The sequence below is a fragment of the Letharia columbiana genome (assembly GCF_014066305.1).
Source record: "Letharia columbiana isolate WasteWater2 chromosome Unknown Sc0000034_s0, whole genome shotgun sequence".
Classification (NCBI taxonomy): domain Eukaryota; kingdom Fungi; phylum Ascomycota; class Lecanoromycetes; order Lecanorales; family Parmeliaceae; genus Letharia; species Letharia columbiana.
The window spans coordinates 325,023-345,344 of record NW_023501077.1 but is presented as its reverse complement, the minus strand read 5'-3'; the positions used below and the strand labels follow the sequence as shown (position 1 = coordinate 345,344).

General features: G+C 50.3%; 7 protein-coding genes across 7 annotated transcripts; 2 read left to right on the top strand and 5 right to left on the bottom strand.

Annotated features, from left to right (window-relative positions):
- Positions 1-1,067: 1,067 nt before the first annotated feature.
- On the bottom strand, positions 1,068-2,944 carry HO173_008791 (uncharacterized protein; the record flags this gene model as incomplete). The annotated part of the gene is made up of 5 exons (XM_037310687.1): positions 1,068-1,452; positions 1,500-2,237; positions 2,295-2,511; positions 2,560-2,627; positions 2,676-2,944. 5 exons carry the CDS (start codon positions 2,942-2,944, stop codon positions 1,068-1,070), a joined length of 1,677 nt encoding a protein of 558 aa, XP_037162457.1.
- A 2,273-nt stretch (positions 2,945-5,217) lies between these two features.
- HO173_008790 (uncharacterized protein) lies at positions 5,218-6,478 on the bottom strand (the record flags this gene model as incomplete). Its single annotated transcript, XM_037310686.1, has 2 exons — positions 5,218-5,830; positions 6,267-6,478. The coding sequence occupies 2 exons, from the start codon at positions 6,476-6,478 to the stop codon at positions 5,218-5,220; spliced, it is 825 nt and encodes a 274-aa protein (XP_037162456.1).
- A 308-nt stretch (positions 6,479-6,786) lies between these two features.
- On the bottom strand, positions 6,787-7,552 carry HO173_008789 (uncharacterized protein; the record flags this gene model as incomplete). Its single annotated transcript, XM_037310685.1, has 3 exons — positions 6,787-7,222; positions 7,272-7,418; positions 7,470-7,552. The coding sequence occupies 3 exons, from the start codon at positions 7,550-7,552 to the stop codon at positions 6,787-6,789; spliced, it is 666 nt and encodes a 221-aa protein (XP_037162455.1).
- A 1,063-nt stretch (positions 7,553-8,615) lies between these two features.
- Positions 8,616-11,714, top strand: HO173_008788 (uncharacterized protein; the record flags this gene model as incomplete). The annotated part of the gene is made up of 4 exons (XM_037310684.1): positions 8,616-8,975; positions 9,033-9,621; positions 9,667-10,799; positions 10,845-11,714. The coding sequence occupies 4 exons, from the start codon at positions 8,616-8,618 to the stop codon at positions 11,712-11,714; spliced, it is 2,952 nt and encodes a 983-aa protein (XP_037162454.1).
- A 17-nt stretch (positions 11,715-11,731) lies between these two features.
- Positions 11,732-12,589, bottom strand: HO173_008787 (uncharacterized protein; the record flags this gene model as incomplete). The annotated part of the gene is made up of 2 exons (XM_037310683.1): positions 11,732-12,461; positions 12,525-12,589. 2 exons carry the CDS (start codon positions 12,587-12,589, stop codon positions 11,732-11,734), a joined length of 795 nt encoding a protein of 264 aa, XP_037162453.1.
- A 703-nt stretch (positions 12,590-13,292) lies between these two features.
- Positions 13,293-17,115, top strand: HO173_008786 (uncharacterized protein; the record flags this gene model as incomplete). The annotated part of the gene is made up of 3 exons (XM_037310682.1): positions 13,293-14,393; positions 14,480-14,930; positions 14,981-17,115. 3 exons carry the CDS (start codon positions 13,293-13,295, stop codon positions 17,113-17,115), a joined length of 3,687 nt encoding a protein of 1,228 aa, XP_037162452.1.
- A 504-nt stretch (positions 17,116-17,619) lies between these two features.
- Positions 17,620-19,626, bottom strand: HO173_008785 (uncharacterized protein; the record flags this gene model as incomplete). The annotated part of the gene is made up of 1 exon (XM_037310681.1): positions 17,620-19,626. The coding sequence occupies one exon, from the start codon at positions 19,624-19,626 to the stop codon at positions 17,620-17,622; it is 2,007 nt and encodes a 668-aa protein (XP_037162451.1).
- Positions 19,627-20,322: the final 696 nt, after the last annotated feature.

The following is a 20,322-nucleotide window of genomic DNA, read 5'->3' as shown; positions in this document are numbered from 1 at the left end:
AGACGGCACGCTGTCAAGCTCGTTGAAGGGGAGGTAGTGGTGCCCTGGTAGAACAGGAGATTCATAGAGTAGACCATGCCTCCAATGCCCTAGCGCACTACTCTACTATGTAACCACTTTAAGAATTGAAGCTACAGAAACAGCGAAGGTAATAATTCTACCTTTCTACGCAGAAATAGCGCATACGATTACAGTCTTCAGTCACTCACGAGGCTCACATCAAGGCGCGTCAAAGGTAATGATATATTGTTTCATTGGTGGTCAGGGGTATTTAGACAAGGTAGAAAGACAAGCGCATCCATTCTGCATGCTGGAATCCAACGAGGGCTCAGCAACATATGCTCTCGCTATCCTCGCCGAGCTGCGCACTCTTACTTCTTCGAGGATGAAGAGAGCCCTCAAAGCTTCTGGTTTTCTCAAGGGAAAAGGAAGCCGTGATGTTCAGTATTGACTTTCTCGGTTGAGGTGGATTGTGACTAAGGTGCCACCATGACGGAGTTGGAGCACAGGAGTAAGAAGTAGAACAGCTTCTTTCGACAGGTCAAAGTCAAGACCTATTCCCTGTGTGTTCGTGAAAGGGGCTGAGTTCGGAAAAGTCTAGAGCACTGGGCTCAAGAAGTCGAGGCATAGATGAAAAGGTTCGATGAAAGGCATAGGATTTTTGTGCGTTCGCAGTCGCAGACAATGAGGACGGTAAGAGCGGATTCGACGTGACAGAGATTGTAGACGGGCTGTCGCATGCAGGGTAACAATACCCGCGATCGAACTTCGCAATGAAGTAACAGGATGTGTATCGGGCCCAGGCGGGTGCTGATAAGGCGGTAGAAAAGATCTGGGTAGGTGGAGCCACCGTGGCAAGATGACATGCAAATACCCCCGTGACACAAGTCGACGACCAATGGAATGTAAGTCGCTCCATTTACCTGAGATGGGTTCACCGGCCCACATTTCAAAGCATGCCAGACGCCAATGGATGCAACAGTGACAGAGACCGGATAGCGAGGGGAGGGTACCAGGGATGATGAAGAGGCAACGGTGATGCTGAAACAGATGTGGCGATACGGAAATCAAAAAGACACCATACGTCTTGATTGCATTCGCCGCGAAATCATCTCAGCATCGGCTGCCATGTCCAATCCTGTCATGAGAGAGCTAGATTGCCGATTGGAAGCGGTAGGACTGTCGTCTACCTGCTGTCCATGCTGCCCAAATGCAAAGGTTTGTGCTCTGCTCAGTTTCGCACGTTGTTGCTTGATACGTCCGAGGCCACGTTCGCAGGCGTTAGCGTGTTCCTGCGCACCCATCTCGACATAGTTTTGGGGATAGCATCGGGGTTTGTGATCCGTGTAGAAAGAGCTGTAACCCCCGTCTAGAATGTACACTTCTGGAAAGGTAAGCTTTGGGTATTGGTGGGCATTGCAAGCCCGGTCCTTGTGACGTAGGAATTTTGCCCTGAATTAGGTCAGCATCATTTACGATCAAGAACTTGGCATACGCACATGATAGGAGCGCGATGCGCTGAGTACTCGCAATGGAATATCAGTAGCGTGTTGTTCGGGGGTGGTGATTCAAAAAGCTGCGTCGCTAATCGCTCTTTATCATTGACATTCATGGCGCCCTCGATGTGGCCTCCTTCATACTCGTACTCGAATCGACAATCAATGATGATAGACCGGTCATAACATTGGCCGTATTTGCCATCGAGAACGTCGACCATGGTATCCTTGGTGATGCGAGGTAGGCTCTCTTCGTCCGAGTTGAAGTGTGGCAGTCGTAACCTTGGGGGATCATCAATGTCCATTATAGAATCGAGGCATGCCGCTGAGAAAGCAGCCTTCTCTTGCTTCATCACATCTCCTGGGTGTTCGAACATGCTGAGAGAGCGACGAAACTGCTTCCGGGGACGTTGCAGAGGGTTCGACGGTTTGCGGACGTGACCAACGATGGGTGATCCAATACTTCGTAGGTGCCCACCGAGACCGGACGAAGGTTGTTTGAATCTTGGAGGGCCCATCGGCAAGGGTGCTGGTGAATGTGCGGAATGTGGTCGGGCATCTCCTTGAGTGGAAGATGCAAAGCACTCCTCGGTGGACATCAAAGACAAGGAAGGCACGGAGGGACCGTTGCCAAATCTGAATGGCGGGCATTCTGTTCGAGCAGACTTCAAGGGAACTGATGTCGTCGTAAGGCCTTTAGTGCGGGACAACGAAGGTCTCATCAAGGAGGATCTTCTACGCCTAACGTAAATGTCAGATCGGTACAGCTCGTTTCCCCGAAATTCAAGAATTACTCACTCTGAAGGTGCTGGCTGTTTCGGTGCTTCCGTTGGGGAGTCTTGCATAACATCCTCAAGCAAAGACAATGGCACCTCCTCCATTGGGGATGTCAGCGGTGTAGGCTCAACATGGGTTGAGACAACGAAGGGGGCCTTATGGGGCAGCGGTGATATCTCCATCGAGTCAGTCCCTGGGCCGGGCGAAGAGGAGGGGAGCGGCGGCGTGCTCGCGCGTTCTGTATCATGTTAGCCGAAGCCTTACTAGTCGAGCATGCGCATCTTACCTCGACCATTGAGTGTCCCAAATAGGTTCGAGGAGAACAGTGATCGACGTGGAGTTGGCAATTGCGGACTACAGTTGTCAGCAGTGTAGGAGAACAGCAGCAAGAGGCTGTTGCACCTTTGGTCGATGTGAAAGTTTTGAGACAAGTCAGCAGCAAGACTTGCTGTTGGAGACGATCCTCGTACAGGCTTGAGATTCAAGTAGTCCGTAGGTGCCTTTGCCATGCTGAGATCTTTGAAGTTGAAGCTTGACGGCCCAAAATTCATTTGCCCTCCATATTGCCCTCGATGCTGGTTGTAGGAAGTCTCTGTTCCTCCTCGACAACCCCAGTGTCCGAATGGGAGGGAAGGTGGCTGCATAGCAGCCAGTGGAGAAGATTGTTCCATGTTCTCGGTCGTGTGTGCCCGCTGTGACTTCAGCTGAATTTGTTCGAGCAATTGGCGTTGGGGTCAAGGTACTGAGGGTCTTCGTCCAAGGTGAATGGCTGAGGTCGTGGTGCGTCGAAGATGGCGAGTGCTGGGCGTTCCTGGGGATAGAGATTCCCAATGAAGAATCAATCTGTGGGTTAAGCTGCTGTACCTAAGGCATGATGGTAAGATGGATAGAAAATGCAATGGTGTTGCTCGATGTAAATTGCGGGCAGCTGCTCCTCCAAGTCCCTCCTTCGTTGGGTATGACCTCCCGAGGAACGAAGTGACTTCCACAGGATGAGACTCGGGGGAGGAACGGCCCCGTTCAGAGTAGGAGATGTCGTGGAGAGAAGTGAGAAGGTAGTGAAAGAGGTGTCACTCCTTGGTAAAGAGGAAGCGGGCTGAGAAGCTGGTGGCCCAGTGGACGGTTTACCTGACAACGCTGGGATACTTCGGGCGGTTGCAGAGCTGACTAGCGTTGGCTTCAAAGGAGGGGTTCTCAGCTTCGACCAAATCCTGGTTCGAACTTCTACACGAAGGATTACCAATTCATTTGGGATATTTTTCGATCAGCTGATGGCCAATTGAAAGCTCGGGATATTCTACATCTATTTGGCGAAGCGCTGGACTTGGTAAGCAATTGCAAAGCGCTGTGGACGCGCTGCAAGTGGAAAAAAGCACCCACTCCCTGGTGGGCCAAAGACTCAAAAGCAAGGATCTCGATCTGATTTTGCAGCTTATCCTTTTCAGGATGACGATGCTGCATACTCATAGGCCAATGGGCCGGGTTGGCTGATGTTGCAGCAAAAGCCAGGATGCTACCGGTCACCAACCCTAGCAACCCGTATGGAAACATGCCCAATTCGCTTTTCCATAGCTGATAGGGCCAACCATCGCTTATTGAATCATTTAGGCCTCCCGCCAAGCATTTCTAGCTGAGAGGCGCAGAGAGATAGAGGGTGCCTTGAGGCTTGGAGTAGGTAGGTAGGTAGATAGGATTTATCAAGCTCAAGCTCAAGGGCAAGCAAACAATTCGTTGGATGATGGGAAGTCTGAGAGATACCGTACATGTAAGTACCTAGTGTAACAGGAAGAAATCTTTTGGTCAATACTCGAGACACTCAGACAAGGCTGAACCACGCCAGCCAAGCCACGGCCAGACCTTATCTCTCGTCATGATTGTCACGCAATCGTCCCGTCAATCCCGTCAATCTAGAATTGGAAAAGTCGAGCCCACATGGTCCACCCGGGCCAATTGCTTGACAGCCTCCTGGGCTCCACATACTTGTTGCTGGGAGACCATACGCGCCGCTCTGATTGACCCACATTTTGATTCGTTGATCAGCCAGCGCTTCCTTTGGAACTCCGGTCACACCGATCTCCAGAACGGAGCCAAAGAACGCCTGGAAAACATGACAATTACTTGTCTGAGCAAGCTTTTTTGCATCAAAGACGGCGAAGTCAAAGCATGGAGCTTGAAAGCATCATGTAGAGCAGGTTTCGGCAACATTCGCGGCCTTGACAGAGGCGCTGTGACGTCGATTGACCTTCTGATTTGCTGTCGCGACCGGTTGGTAAACACACAAAACACGCTAAAGAGAACCCGAGTCCCGATATCACGTGCAAGGCAAGCTAAGTTAAAGTAGTTGGCTAAGGTAAAGTAAGGTACCTAAGCGAGCTATCTTAGCGCTTTACCGTTACAACTTGCACCCATGATTCCATGAAGTTCAGATTCAGGAAAATCCTGTGGCACAGCGTCGTTGAAGGCTCGCTTAACCTGTTGGTTAAATGACTACTCGTACAAGAAGTGAATGAGGGCTCAATACAGTGCGCTGGCTGAGTTAAACATAGACGGCCCATGAGCCGTAAAATTCAGTCATTAAGAACTCGATATCATCAGGTACTGCATTGTATCTCTCCGGCGAACCAGATTTGCTTCATGTTCTAGTCAGAGCATCATCTATCATTATGGAAGCTCGCGGGTGCCAGAAATATCCGCACACTAAAAATTGAGAAGTCGATGATAATTTCACAATTAAGAGCCCTAGCTGAAGGTTCTTGCGAGATAATTGAAGGACCTCATCAATACAAATAGATCGCTCCGCAAAAGTTTATCCTTGAAGAGAATAATCATCGAAATCTCTCAGCTGAAGGTGGAGAGACTTCTTGGCGTGTACGGATATTTCTGGCACCCGTTGAGGGAAGTAGCATTACACACTAAACGACCTGGACTCTTTGGCCCGATGATCCTAAACAGGATCGCGAAAGTCTGCGTGCTTCAAGACTTCCAAGTACTTCTGGCCCTGTGTATACGGATTCTGGATACCCCGCTCACCGGATCTCATCAATGCACGTGCCGTTTCCTTCTCGAGATCATGCATCTCTTCAAGCACAGGGACCCATTCCTCGCTCCGACCTGACATAGTTCCCCTGACAGAGTTGAACTTGAACTGATCCAGTGCCCACAGATGCAGCTTCGATTCCGGTTGTGTCTGGCCGTAGGCGAGTCGCACGCTTTCTGGGCTTATTGGCCGTTCGGGAAAGTCGCCTCGCTTGTGGCAATGGAGTATCTGAAGCATTGCGTGGTCCCGGAAGGTGAGGCATTTCAGTTTGTCCCCCAGGATCCAGGCTTTGACATACGGCTCGGATCTTGTGGCCACGGTGTTGAGTCCACCCGCATACAGCCACTGAACGAGAAGCTCAAAGGTATCTGGATCGTCCTCGGGAAGGGCGACTTTGTTGTCCTGGACGATGGTGTTGAAGAAGGCCGAATGGTGCGTGAGCAGATTCTTTGGGATGCTCCAGGTGGTCGCGGCCTTGGTATTGCCCACAGTGACGAGGACGGAGGTAGGATTTCTCAGCCTGATCCTCATCAGTATATTACAGATGCGGGGATACTTTTGATGCTGGGGGGTTTCAAAGAATGACCAACAATTGGAGACCATCTTGACTGCGAACATCATCAACGTTGGTTGATCTGGGAGTTGGGACAACAACGGCAGCTTGGGGCCGTGGAAGGGGGTGAGGCTGCTGAGCTAGGTTGACGAAAGGGCGCGGGAAGGAAGATGGATTACCGAAACGATACATCGTGACTGGGGGTGCCATGGTAAGTTTCCGAGCTGAGCACCTGGAGTAAGGTAGAGCAGACTGCGTTTGACAGGCTTTGCGAGCCCTGAGGAAAGCAAAAATGAAAGAGGGGAAGCAGTGTTTTTATGTTGGCAACACCGTTGGTACTGTGTCTTGCATTTCTTTGTTCAAGAATCTGTCCGAGACTTGCGGATTATAGGCGCTTCCGGACCCTACCGGTGGGGACGCTGAAGCAGAGGCTCTCTCGAAGGGGCCAGTGCCTTCGCGGCGCCGCAAAAAGGTGCTGGTCTTGGAGCTTGACCTTGATCGGAGGCTCATCTCTGAACGGAATTGTCTCTTTCGAAACGAAAGCCCATCATCACTAGCTGGTCGTGGGAGGGTGTGATGGGAGTTCGGCAAAGTTGTGTCGGAGGATACCTTCATGCCGGAAGACAATACACGGCTTGCATACGAAGATTTTTACATGACTATATGTTGACAACATCGAGTACAACAAAGAACTTGGAAAGTGACCTCATAATTTAAACGAGGAGGAGCATCATGATCACGAAGGACTCCTGATGCCGGGGGATTTTAGGGCCAAGAACCCCATGATTGAGATATTAAACTCGATTAGACAGATCTAATGCTAAAGTTGAAGTACCCTACATCGCTGTATCCCGCAAGGTCCTTGTCTTTGCCCTTGTAGCTCGCCGTACAATGATGAAGAGGCCTTACTGGTTGAACTCGGTTTAGGGCTGGGAGACGCAGTATTCCAGCCCGGCAATGATATTGGTACAAGCACCATTAATAGATGGGTTGATTTGTTGGAAATACTGGGGGGTAAAGTGGTACACCCGTGCAATACTGTCGCAAGTGTCGCCAGTTTCCGCGGTATACAGTGGAAGGCAGGTAGTATTCGTGCCGGAGGCGACGGATGGTGCAGATGTGCCTGCACTTGTGCTGGAGGCACTGTTCTGGGCTGAACAAGACGGCAGACTGAGTGGAGTACCATTTGGTTGAGAGAGGCAGACATTGGAACCGAAGAGGAGGTTCGAGCAGTTGCTGTTGAGCGCCGGGTTGAATGTGTAAAAGTTCGTTAGGCTCAGGTTGCGAGCTGGGGAGGCAATCGAAGTGCAGGTATCATTCTGCTGGACAGTATAGGTAGTGCAACATCCAGGGAGAGATCTCGGAAATAGTCAGCTTCCATATCCAACCATTTCTGTTCTTGGCTCACATTGTACTGTTGGCTCTGAGGTTTGTGCACTGCGGGTTCAGGCAGTTGAGAGCTATGATGTCGTTTGTTGACACGGATAGGTTTTGGGCTATCGTCTGACATGTTTCGCCAGCGGCGACAGTGTAGTTGAGATTTAGAAAACAGGTTCTGCATTCAATGGATTAGCAGCCATTGCATGTGATGGGCGAGGACACCTACGGGCTAGGAAGGATTGCAATGCTGCCAGCAGCAGTTACGCGGATACAGACCGATGTAAAGAGTGCCAAGATAGTTATGAACATGACTGCTGCTCGGCTCGAACTCGATGAAGTGATGATGCAATGCATGGTGTTCGTAGGGATGTGATGAATGAGTCTGGGTAACGTGAGGGAGGAACGAAAAAATTGGAGTTTAGACAGCGATCAACGCAGTAGAAACTTAATCTTGGATACAGAATGTTGAGAGATGTTAGGGCAATATTTCAATCTTATATAGCCAGAAAACGACTGCCCAGAAGCTGAGCAACAACAACAAGGTGAGACGTAAGACTCATAGACTCCTGGCCGCCGGCCTAGATTTCTACTCTGATCATTGCAGACCCGTCTCTCATCTTCAGAAGATGCAGAGATGACTGGGCACAAATGGAGGGTTTCTGAGGATGTTTTTTGATTCGTCTATCCTCTGTGTTTCCAAATCATGGAGAAAGGGCAAAACACGGCTTGCAAACGGCTGAAACAGAGCGGCTGACGGCATCTTCTAAGTATACATCTAGGACATGGCTTTTGAGCTGCCTCGATGTTTCAATGGACCGGTATGGGATCTGCAATTGATGAAACGGACGATGCCACCTGCTAAGGGGTCCTATCTTCAGCAGCTTTAATTGTGGTCGCAGGGCACATTGTCTCGTACTTCTAACAAACCCGCAGGTGCGTTTTGAATTTGTTCGAACAAGGCGTCAGTGTACGACTGACCACTCCGAAACTTGTCCATGTCCGTTGAAAGCATATGCTTCATTGTGATGTTGAAAGCAAGTCACATCGGCAATGGCAGGCGAATTGCAGGCGAGGGAGGTGAGAAATGGCAGTTGATCCAGTACTGTCTCTCGAAACTGCGACCAGAGCAGCACCAACGAGTAAGTTTTTTAGCTGTTTAACGCTCTTACTGGGCCAGTCTCAGTCATGGTTGACAGTTGACCCCATGTTACTACCAAAAACTGACGCGAAAATCAGAGGCTTTACTCATCTACCGCTTTTTTTTGGCTGTCTTCGCTTAGTCAGCAATGTCAGGAAAATTTCAGCCAATCATCAAAATTGAGACTTTTTGCACCTTGAATATTCGACATTTACAGCACCAGCTCACACCATTATGTCGAAGAAGAGGGGCAGAGAGCAGCCTGCTATCAATACACAATTGGTGGAGATTTACGAGGATCTAGCTAATGTGGATGAAAACATTCGACTGAAAGCAGCCCAAGCTTTGCTCACGAATTTTGTAGCGGATGGCAAATCTACGGGCGAGCAGCTCAACGAGATTGTGAGGAGGCTGCTCAGAGGCTTGTGCAGTGGGCGAAAAGCTGCTCGATTGGGCTTCTCGGTTGTCCTTACTGAGCTCTTGATTGAACTTTTAGGCCCAAGTGGAAGGAGCGTTGCTGGGTTTCCAAATGTCCTAGAATTGATTGAGACTCTGAAGAATCAGAGTCAAGTATCCAGCAATGTATCTGGCCAGGTACGTGATTCCCAGATAAGCCCATTACTGTCGGCTTGTTGAACGTCATGTGTACAGGAAGAGCGAGATCACCAGTTTGGACGACTCTTTGGCGCAGAATCTATTATCAAATCGGGAATTCTGTTTCAGCCGAGCATGGGAGTTGAGGCTTGGTCCAACATCTTAGACATCGTCTATGAATTGGCAAAGAGGAAGCCCTGGCTAAGGGAAGAATGTGGCTTCATCTTGTTCAATTCCATTCAAATATTGAAGGGCAAAGACTTGGAGTACGCTCAGTTGATAATTGACAAGTTGCTAGCCAAAGGGCTTTCCAAGACACCCCAGGGAGTAGCAATATGGATTGGGATCCAGGCAGAGTTCCCTTCGATTGCTTTACCGCGCGGCGTGTGGCATCACGAGGACCCCTTGAATCGGAAAGACATTTCCAGATTAGCCAAGATACTAATGGAAGCCTCCGCAACTACTTCGCCACAGAGTGTCCTTGAGTCAGAGACTACTACAAATGGTGCTTGGGCTACCAAGCTTCAATTTGCGTGGGACGTAGTACTGGCTGAGTTGCTGGATTTTCACCCACAAGGCCTGCAGAAGAGTGCAAAACCCGCTAAACGGATGAGATTTGCGGAGTTTTGGGAGGAGTGTATTGATAGTAAGTAATCTTGGGAGCAAGACGATCCTATGCTAAGGAGACCAGAAGCACTATTTGCTACCTCGTCCTCAGAGGAACGAAAATATTGGGGTTTCTTGCTATTTCAGCGAATTGTTCCTAACGTACCCGTAAAAGTACTTTCTGACATTTTCACACAAAACCTGATGCGATGTCTCACCAACCAGCTTGCCTCCCCAGAGCGTTACCTCCACCGCGCTGCCGAGAGATCCATCAAGACAATTCTTGCCAGAGCTCGATCGAATCCAAATACCAGGGCACCAATCCTAAAAGCTCTTCTGGATCCTGTAAACGGAGACATCAATTTCGATAAAATTACAAAGACCAAGACAGTCGAAACTCTAATCTCTCTGGTGGATGACCCGTCTTTTGAGCAAGTGGTCGGGATATACGAAGACTTGATCCTGCGACCCGGAGTAGACGATGAGAAGACCGCAGCCTCAAGACGACAGTCTGCAGCGGACCAGCTTGTCTCGGCTGTCCGGTCTATACAGCACCATTCTACCGAACAAGTTCTCGCGAAAAGCGAATTTCTCGTTAATATCCGCAGAATCTTGGCTCTTTTAGCAAAGTGCGCTTACTTCGAGGTCGACAATGCTCCGAACGACCAAGGCGACAGTCCAGGTCCGAAAATCTCCCAGGCGTCACGAGAGATGTTCAGAACGCGTATCTCGTCATGTTTATCGAGCCTGGTCGCTAAGCCAATAGGGGAGCCGTCCTATTTTGCCTATGAGCTTGTATGCAATATTCATGGCCGAGAAGAGAATGCGAACCATCCCCATGTTGTCTTGAACGCCGATGAAAATGTGCGTGTCGTACTGAGGAAGGCGTGGCAGACATTGAGAAAGGTTCATACTCAGTCTAGTTGTGATCCAGATGAAGAAGCGCGATTCTTTCGTGCTCTTGAGCTCCTGTACTCCTTAACTATCCTACAGGTGCATAATGAGGAAGCTGACGCCGTTGGTATTTTGGTCGAGCTCAACCACAGCTTCAAGCCTTTACTTCAAAAGAAGAGGCGTCCTCAGGACTCTGCGACCTTGATAGAGATACTTTTGAGCTTCATAGCAAAACCGTCGCAGCTATTTCGACGCCTGGCTCAGCAGGTCTTCACAGCTTGCGCATCCGAGCTTGACGATACTGCTTTGCAATCCATGATCGAGGTAAGAAAAGGCGTTCCCTTTGAGAACCAGCACTAAGTACCGCAGATTTTGGAAACAAAGGAGAGCCTGTCAGGCCAGTCACAAATGTTCGACCAAGAAGATGAGGAAGGACAGGCGGGCTCGGCGTTTGACGTGGAGGAAGTCGATTTGGCCAAGACCGGGTTAGGAAGCTCTTCCGCAGAGGAAGAGTCCGATGAAGGATCGAGCGACACAGATGCGGCGGACTCGGATGAAGATGATGATGGATTGGCAGAACTGAACGCAAAACTTGCACAGATTGTGGGTACTCGGCCTGGCAACGAAGATGTAGACGCAGAAGACAGTTCCTCCTCGGATGAAGAGATGACGGACGAGCAAATGTTCGAGTTGAACGGGTCTCTGGAGAATATCTTTCGAGAGCGAAAGAAGGTCACGAGCAAGAAGACTGAGAAGAAAGACGCCAAAGAGAACATAGTCAATTTCAAATGCCGAGTGTTGGATCTCCTGGAGATTTACGTGAAGCAAGAGCACGGCAATGGCCTAGCTTTAAGTCTTTCTCTACCGATCCTCACGCTGGTCCGAACGACAACAAGTCCGTTGGTATCTCGAAAGGCGTGCGATGTCATGAGGGAATATGCTCGGCTTTGCAAAGGGGACGGGATGCCACACATCGAGGACACAGAGTCTGTATTTGATCTGCTTGAAGCGGTTCACGTTGAAGCTATGAAAGAGGGCTCAAACGCTCATGCTAGTGCGTGCAGTCAGGCAAGCCTGCTTCTTGTGAGAGTTCTAGTCGCTCATGATAGAGAAAGCCTGCGGAAGGTGGTGAAGGTCTATGGCGCCACGCAAGAGCGTGCTTTGTTCGACTTCAGCTGCAAGGTGAAGACGTCGTTCTTCACGGACTGGCTCAACTGGTGCACTTCAGCTAGGAAATGAAGCTCGGTATTCTTGAATTAGCCTTCCTCCATGAATGTCCAGACTTCCATGTACTGTCCTCTGTGCGCTATGGGATCAATGGCGTTGCGGCAGTTCCCTTCTATGCACGCCTTCAAGAAATCCAGTGCAAAGTCCTCGGCGATCTTGGCAGCAGAGACATAAGCAGCTGCATCCTCGGAAACCGTCCCGCATTCAATGTCGTAGCGGAGTTGATCGATCGAGAATCGACGAAGCTTAGACCCCGGGGCCGACATTTCAAAAGCAAATTGCATGGTCTTGGAACTGATCCCTCCACTTTTGTGACTCTCGATGAGCTCGAGCATGGCAAGATCATGGAACATTGGACAGCCCAGCTTGTCCCCAAGGATACATGCTTGCAGACAGACCTGCATGCTGGGAAAGAAAGCACTGCTGTTGCTTGTATCGCCCCAAGTTCCCAACAGTCCCCAACTTGAACAGAGGCTTGACCAGCGACCTCTTCCAGAGGCTTCGTCTCCAGAGGGTTTGTATCCAGAGTGGAACGACTTGCCGCTGATATCGCCAACAAACAACCATCGGATGAACAATGCGAAGGCGTCAGTGTTATCTTCTGGAAGATTGACTAATTTGGACGTTGCTTCTGCAAAGGGTCCGTTCAAAGCAGCGGCAAAGAAAGGTGAAGCCTTGACAAGGAGCTGTTTGGGCAAGTGCCATGTTTTGGTAACGCCCTCGGTGCCAACGACCACTGCGATGGGCTCAGATGCAAGGCTGTTTGAAGGTCAGATGGGGGGCTAACGTTCGTCGTGATGGCTGAGTGAGAACATCACTTACCGTTCGAGACCTTCTGCGGTCTTGATGCCTTCGTAGACGGCGGCGGTTGGTGTTGATTCTGGCATGCTGGATAGGTTAGGCGGGTTGAATGAGGTGCTAGTTGACAGTGGATTTGGATTGCAACCTGCAATGATTTCAAGCCTTTTGACCACAGCAGTGTAAGGTTATCAACTGTTGTAATGAACCCGAGGCGTATATTCGAGGAATATGTTGTCTAGAACGGTGAGAATTCTGTCTGATGTTGAATGTGAGTGAGGTGTTGATGATCAGGTCAAGAAAGTTTGCGTTCAACACTTCACATGATGGCTTGGGAGCTCATGAAACTTGGCATCATATCCTCACATGGTACCATACGGAATTAACAACACATCTGAGCGAACTGTTTCTAGCAAGCCGTTGATCAACAACTCTTAGGGAGACATAGGGGATTTTGAATGAATCGAGAACTGTAATGAGAGGTGGACGAGGAAGCTCGGAGGGTTTATGGGAGAGAGAACTACGCAGCATGTGCAAATACGGATAATACGATTCGAAATGTACCACTCCATAGCGTAGAAGAATATGCATCCGAAATACCATGATGACTTTACCCTCATGTTTCGTCAGACATTCAAAATTCTTGTTATACATTTTGTTACCGTGTAATTGTAACACCCGTCTCACAACTACTGTAATAATTATAGAGGGTTTGGCAGAGGATTTGGCACCCTCACATTAAGCAAGAATTATTCACCATTGGCAGGACTTACTTAATTAGGGAGCTTCGGTATGACGCTAAGTGGGTTACTGGGCCAACACTTGGAAGGTCAACACAAGCGGCTAAGACATGCAACCCCAGCTTTCGCATTTGATACTTTGTCTATCCAAGGCTACCAAACATCGACAATGGAGGACTTAATTAACTTCGACATCATCGAAACGCACAAGGAAAACATACAATCGCTTCCTGGAGGCCGATCTGCAAAGGCGCTCGCTGCCACATTCGCACCTACATCCTTGCGCCCATTAGGACCTACTCTAGGAGACACGAGGAATCTTAACGATGCCATTCGGGAGGAGTACGAGTTGGAGCTGATCGCAATTGCGGATTCCGACGACCCTCTAGATGTCTATGACCGATATGTGAAATGGACCCTAAGCGCCTACCCCTCCGCTCAAGCAACACCAGAATCCCAACTACGACCGTTGCTCGAGCGAGCTACCAAAGCTTTTCACTCCGCGACACACTATAAAAACGATCCACGATACCTAAAACTATGGCTGAACTATATTCGATTCTTCTCAGACGCTCCCCGAGAGACTTTCGCATACCTTGCAAGACATAATATTGGCGAAGGCCTTGCACTTTTCTACGAAGAGTTTGCAGCATGGCTGGAAGGAGCTGCAAGGTGGACACAAGCGGATGAGGTCTATAAGCTTGGTATTGAGCGAGAAGCTCGCCCCGCAGAGCGTTTGATACGCAAATTTGGAGAGTTTCAGCATCGCTTCGAGTCTCGAGTGCAGAATGCAGACGAGCCTTCGTCTCCAGCACTGCCGACGGTACGACCAGCATTAGTGGCCAAGTTGGACCCTTTCGCGATTTCGACACCTCGATCGTCAGACCCGCAAGCTCCGCGACTGCCCTCGGGAATTGGAGGGTCATCAACAGCGCGAGGAGGAAGACAGAAGCTTGCAATATTCAGCGATGCTGACGGACCGGCACCTGATGTCAATGGTCCTGTCGAAGTAGCCAAAGGGTGGGATAACATTGGAACGATAGCAGATCGTAAGAAAGAGAACGTCATGGAAGCTAGGCCTTGGACAGGAGAGACTCTGAGAGCAGGCAAAAAGACAGGTGGACTGCCGAAGATGGCCATCTTCAAAGACGAGGTATGTTCTGCTCGTGAGATGTCTCCGCACATATATTTACGGTCATAGGACTAATGGCTGGCAATCTGGCGTCATTTGTTATTTAGTCAAGCTCACAAGTAACGAATACCAATGAATCAAAACCGTCGAGATATGCAGACCAGCAACAGGTCACAAATGCCCGTACAGGCAAGATCGAGCGTGTCTTCGTGAATTTAGAAGCAGTATACCCTAATGATAGTGATCACAGCGAAGAGATGAGCTTCGAAGAATTGAGAGCCAAGTCGAGAGGCTGGTTGAATCGTGATTGGGCAGCTGAAAGCAAGCAAAGGATAGCAGAAGCATCTCCGGCTCGTGAAGCAGAAGATCAAGCCTCTACAGTTGCTTCCACCGAAGAAGCGGTCGGTGTTCTGCAACCTGCTCGGCCCAAGCCAGACACTCACAGCAGTTCCAATACGCAGCTCGAGACTACAATCGCTGTGGACATCGGACAAGAGGGCAGGGCTGGACGTCCGAAGAAGATAAAGATTAGGGAGGTAAAGGGGGAGACACAGACGAGTATGATTGAAGACTACCACAATTCGGAATAAGGAGCTTACTTTTTGCAGTCTTGACAAATCTCGAATCGCCTACGGGACCAAAGCTGAGGCGCAAGAAATCTGCAGAACCTACCATGACTCTCCATACCAAAGCAGCCACCGAAGACATCTTGGATATCTTCAATCAGCCTCTGAGGAATGTAGATCCAATGGCGGGTCCAGAGGATAGTGCTGGTGAAAGCGACTATGATGATGACGACGACGACTACACCAGCGCAGGAGAAAGCACAGGAACTGGAAGGATCTCTGGTACTAGCGAGTTTGGGGATACTGAGACAGATGTGAAGAGTGTGGCCGCTCTCGAGGATACTAATGGTGCTGCCGCAAGTGTGAGTCCGTGGTCCGACTTCACTGCAAGCAAGCACGTTCCGAAATTGGATACGTACGAGTCTGAAGAAAACGCCACGAACGGAGCAACCACGGACGGGGTCGTAGTGCTCGAAGACGCTAATCCAATTGGTGACGGAAGAGACGAAGATATAGATCTGATAACGCCAATTTCACCTGAGCCTGAGAATGGATCAATCCGACCAAGATATGTCCCTATACCACCAGAGGATTATGAGCCGCCTACCCGACCATATAGAGATCCGTCCCAGGTATCTCAGAATCGACTGCCATTCATGACACCGATCGTTGAAAAGACCGAGTCATCAATGGGTGCTCTGACGATACGAGAAGAGAAAGACTACTTCAATTCAAAGACACCTTCGAGGCACCAGAACAAAGGCCACGCAACACCTCAAATTGACGAAGAGCTTCTCAGCAGCCCTTTTCAAGAAATCGTCAACGAAGCTCCGCCACCACGCGTTCCCAAGTTGAAGGTTGCTAGTTCGAAGACTGCCTTGGACTCGGCACAAGACGCCAAAGGACCAATAATCAGAGATGCACAATGCAATCCAGTCGACGACTCTGTCCGTAAATGTATACTGGAGAGCGTCAAACCACCACTGTCATCTTACTCAGGGTACTATGACTACAGACCCCTGAGCTGCAACAGAGCCCCAGAAGTCCGCAAATTCATCAAAGCTCTCGCAAAGGCCAAGAGCGGATCCGACAAGACTACCACCTCCATCTCCATGCCACCAACGCTTCGCTTTCCCCAAGCGTCAACGAAGACGTACACCGTAAAACGCGAGCTCGGCAAAGGCGCTTTTGCACCTGTCTACCTCGCTGAAGAAGACAGCTCCGATCCAGAAAACAGCACCCTTGTTGCAATGAAATGCGAGCACCCTCCCACATCCTGGGAATTCTACATAATGTCCCTTCTCCAGAGCCGTCTTCCTTCTTCCCACCGCGCCTCACCCTCCCTTCTCAAGCCACATTCAATGCATCTCTTCGCTGACGAAGGCTACCTCCTCGAAACCTATCTCGACCAAGGGACACTTCTCGACCTCGTCAACCTCGCCAAAACAGACCCTTCAAACTCCACGAATGGCACGCTCGAGGAAAGCGTAGCCATGTTCTTCACGGTCGAACTCCTACGCACAGTAGAGGCTATGCACAGCGTGGGCATCCTGCACGGCGACCTCAAAGCCGACAATTGCCTTGTCCGTTTGTCGAAACCTGAAGAGAAAGAAGGTTGGGACCCCACCTACCAGCGCGACGGTAGCGCAGGTTGGGCTTCAAAGGGCCTCTGCTTGATAGACTTCGGTAGAGGTATCGACATGCGCGCTTTCAAAGAAGACGTGCAATTTGTAGCGGATTGGAAAACGGGCAAGCAAGATTGCGTCGAGATGCGCGAAATGCGGCCCTGGACGTACCAAGTTGACTACTGGGGTATTGCTGGTGTCATACACAGTCTACTGTTTGGTAAGTATATCGAAGATGTGGCGGTGGATGATAAAGACGCGAATGGCGAACGAGGAGGGGGTATTGGGCAGAAGAAGAAGTACAAGCTTAGGGAAGGGCTGAAGAGGTATTGGCAGTCCGAACTTTGGGCGCCTTTGTTTGAGATCTTGCTGAACCCGGCTGCGAATGTGGAGGGTGAAGGCGGAGGCAAGGTGCCTTGTACGAAGGGTCTGAGGAGGTGTAGGGAGGGGATGGAGGAGTGGTTGGCGGGTGAAGGCGGGAGGAGGAACGGAGGCCTGAAGGCTGGCTTGAGACGGATTGAGGAGAGGATTAGGGAGAAGAAGACGAAATGAAGCAGAGCATGTTAGTCCCTTGACTATGCATTGCGAATCTTTCTGGAAAGATGCATTTCCTGGAGCTCATCGGGTCGAGAGAAACTGCAGGGCGCTTTGGTTCACTTTAGATACCTATCTTACATATCCGCATGGCCTCTCTTGCGCTGCCACAATATATCCAGCAAACTTGAGTGAATACAATACGGTCTCCTTGATCATCAATTTGCTACGCTTCATCGTGAGATACCCATCATCATCCCGTCATCTAACCAATCTTCCACCCGTGAACGCCGTCGTGTTAGAATCATCAACATCTGTAGTGTTTGCGAATATGTATGTCCATGACAGGGGACCTGCCAAATCTTTGGTTTCGAATAGTAGAGCACTGAATCATAACCATAGAAATCGTATGTGAATGCGTGAAAAGTAAGTGTAGGAAGTCCAAGCGTCAGTGAGGTGCCCATCGTGTGGCCATTGTATGCACGCGGCGAAGTCATATGAAGAGGGCTTTTTCTTATCTATTCACGTCGGGTTGTGGAGTCTGCTTTTGTTTGCTTGACCCAGCGTCTCGCCAATAGAAGTAAAATGTTCGTGTCCTCCCAGACTCATTGTCGCCAAATGTCGTGATGACCCCCGAGACGGGGTCGCAGGAACAAGATGGAATGGCGATCCCAAGCGCCGTATTGTTCGAATCGGAGTTCGTGGCTCAGCGGGACCAGAGCTTGGGCCTGGTGGTGTAGCATCTGGAATGCCAGCCATACCATCTCGAGAGTGTGGAGGAGTGAAGAGGCTTTCGAGGGGATTGGGCGTGTTGACGTCGCCGAGACTGAAACCGCGACTTCGAACACGGCGATGGCGGCCTTCAGCAGGGCTTCCGAATAGATTGTCGAGCAGACTTTGCTGCATGTTGCTACCTCCTGGGCTCAACTCGTCCTCCAGTGGATAAAGAGCACGTCTTTTTTGAACTCCTGGATACGGGAACGTGTCAGAGAACCGGACCGGCGATCTGAGTGATGGCCCGAGGGTGGAGGCATCACTCGAGTGGATCCTTGAGGTACTGGGACGAATACGTTGACGAGATCGACTTGGGCCCCAGGTATGATAGCCAAACGGAGAGCCGAGCGGCGGTGGAGCGAGCATCGATTCTTCGTTTCCGCCAACATCAACATCTATCACATCTGACGGGATTGCAGTTGGTGATGCCCAAGGTACTGGAGGCTCGTTGAACCACTCTTGCTGGGGCTGTGAACTTGTCGCATCTTCGGAACCTAACTTTGCAAGTGGGCCGTGTGGCTGCATAGAAGCCGCCGTGCTGGTGGTCAAGGATAGCTGAATATCACGTGTGTTGAAGGACGATGTCTGCTTTTCGAAAGGACTGCACACTTCGGACAAACGAGACTGAGAACGAGATTGAGTGCGCGAGCTAGAGGAGAAAGGTGAGGGGCTTCGACTTTGAAGTAGACGTTGGTAGTGAGGTGCGATGGTAGGTTTGGATTTGCATAGATGACGCAGTCGTCGTCTTGTCGAAGAACTCGACTTAGGCCACAATGGCGCTTTGACAGTGGCCGACCCCGTTGGGGTGTTGCTACCACTTCGATCTGCTCTGATGGTGTCCGGAGAACCAGGCCTGCGAGCAAAGGTCGCTGCTGCCTTAAAGCGGTCATCCACATTAGGTGGACTAATCATTGAAGAAGGATTCCGTAGGCTCGTCTTCGCACCACGCCAACTTCTTTTCGCTTCTCTAGCTACGCGATGACATACTCCGAGAGGCGGAGCGGTACCGGGCAGCATCTTGAATGGCGTTACTGTGGGATCCTGGAGGTACACGTGGTAAATCGACCACAAATGCTTGTCCATTTCGGGCGTCCAGTTCACTCGAACTTGTTTAGTCGACAGACCGCTCTGGATAGAGTCGTCGTTTCTCGCAAGCGTTGCCCATTGTTTGGCTTTGCTTTTTCTGATGGAAGCAAATTTAAATGGATCCGGTGCATCGCTCTCTGGGCTCGTGCAACTGCCGTCTCCAGCAGGATATGATGTCAGACTGCCATTTGAATCATCCGAAGAGTCTGAGAGCAAGGAGCAAGTAGACATGGGACGAGTAATGCTATCGCCTAGATCCTGATGAATCGAGGCGTTCCAGCCATCTGCCAAAGCCAAACGACGTTGCTGTTGTATAGGAGTGCGTGGTAGAGTCATGAATGGTCGAGTTGCGAATGGCGCGAGGTAACCCTCTGCTGGTTCGGTGGCTCGTTGCTGGACTACCGGCCTTGTTGGCTCCACCACAATGGGCGTCTCGATAGTTGGGATTGGGATATCGCTGGAGCTAATAGAACCCTTGTTGTCCTGGAAAATCGAATTCACACCGGGGCGAGACCGCCGCTTGAAGCGATAGGCATTGCTTGGTCGAGGAGACTGGGGCACGGGTATTGGTACTTCTCGCTCCGGAGTCTTGGGTTCTTCGCCCTCTGTGTAATGAAAGGTAAAATTGCGAGGGAGGGTGATGGACAATTGTGGACGTGTTCGTGGCATGATGAGTAGCTAACGGAGCAAGGAGGCAGAAGCGTATTGCGAGTGTGAGAGCCTACGCAAGCAAATGAAACAACCCCGATGTGAGTGTCTCGCTAGCAAAAGCAGGTATGGTTTGTCGTAGACTTGGGCCCAGGAGCATTGGAAAAGCAGACGAGCCTTGAGCTAAGTCTTGTCCGACGGGAAACTAACCCAAGCAATGGGTTTTCATCATCGTCAACGATTGTGGTCTTAGGATGGTGTCGGGCAGGTCTCGGTCGGAGCGCTGCTGGTGTAGCTGAAAGATTGAATTATGTGACCGATCGACCTGAGTATCGGTGCTCTGTGTCGGTTTGATAGCGTTCGACCCTGACGAGAAGGGAATGCTGAGGAGTCTCAGAGCAACTATATAGTGGCTGGTCTCAGCTCTTGAACCCGTTGACCGTCTCGTAGGGAAGACTGAGCGTAGTCTCCTCGCAGATGGACTGTCTCGAGCTTGGGCACTCGATCTTTGGGGTTGGGAGCACTGTTGCGTAGCAAGATGTTCAGTTGGGAGTGCGAGATTTCCAGAGCTGAGACTGTGGTTGATAGAGGTCCCTTGGTCGGTGGGGTAAACAGCGAGGGTGAGCGAAATGGTGTAGGGTCTTTGAGTATTGGACCTACTGCACGGACGGGACGATGAGCGATTGCAGAAGGCGTTGATGGTGGCCAGGTTGGGCC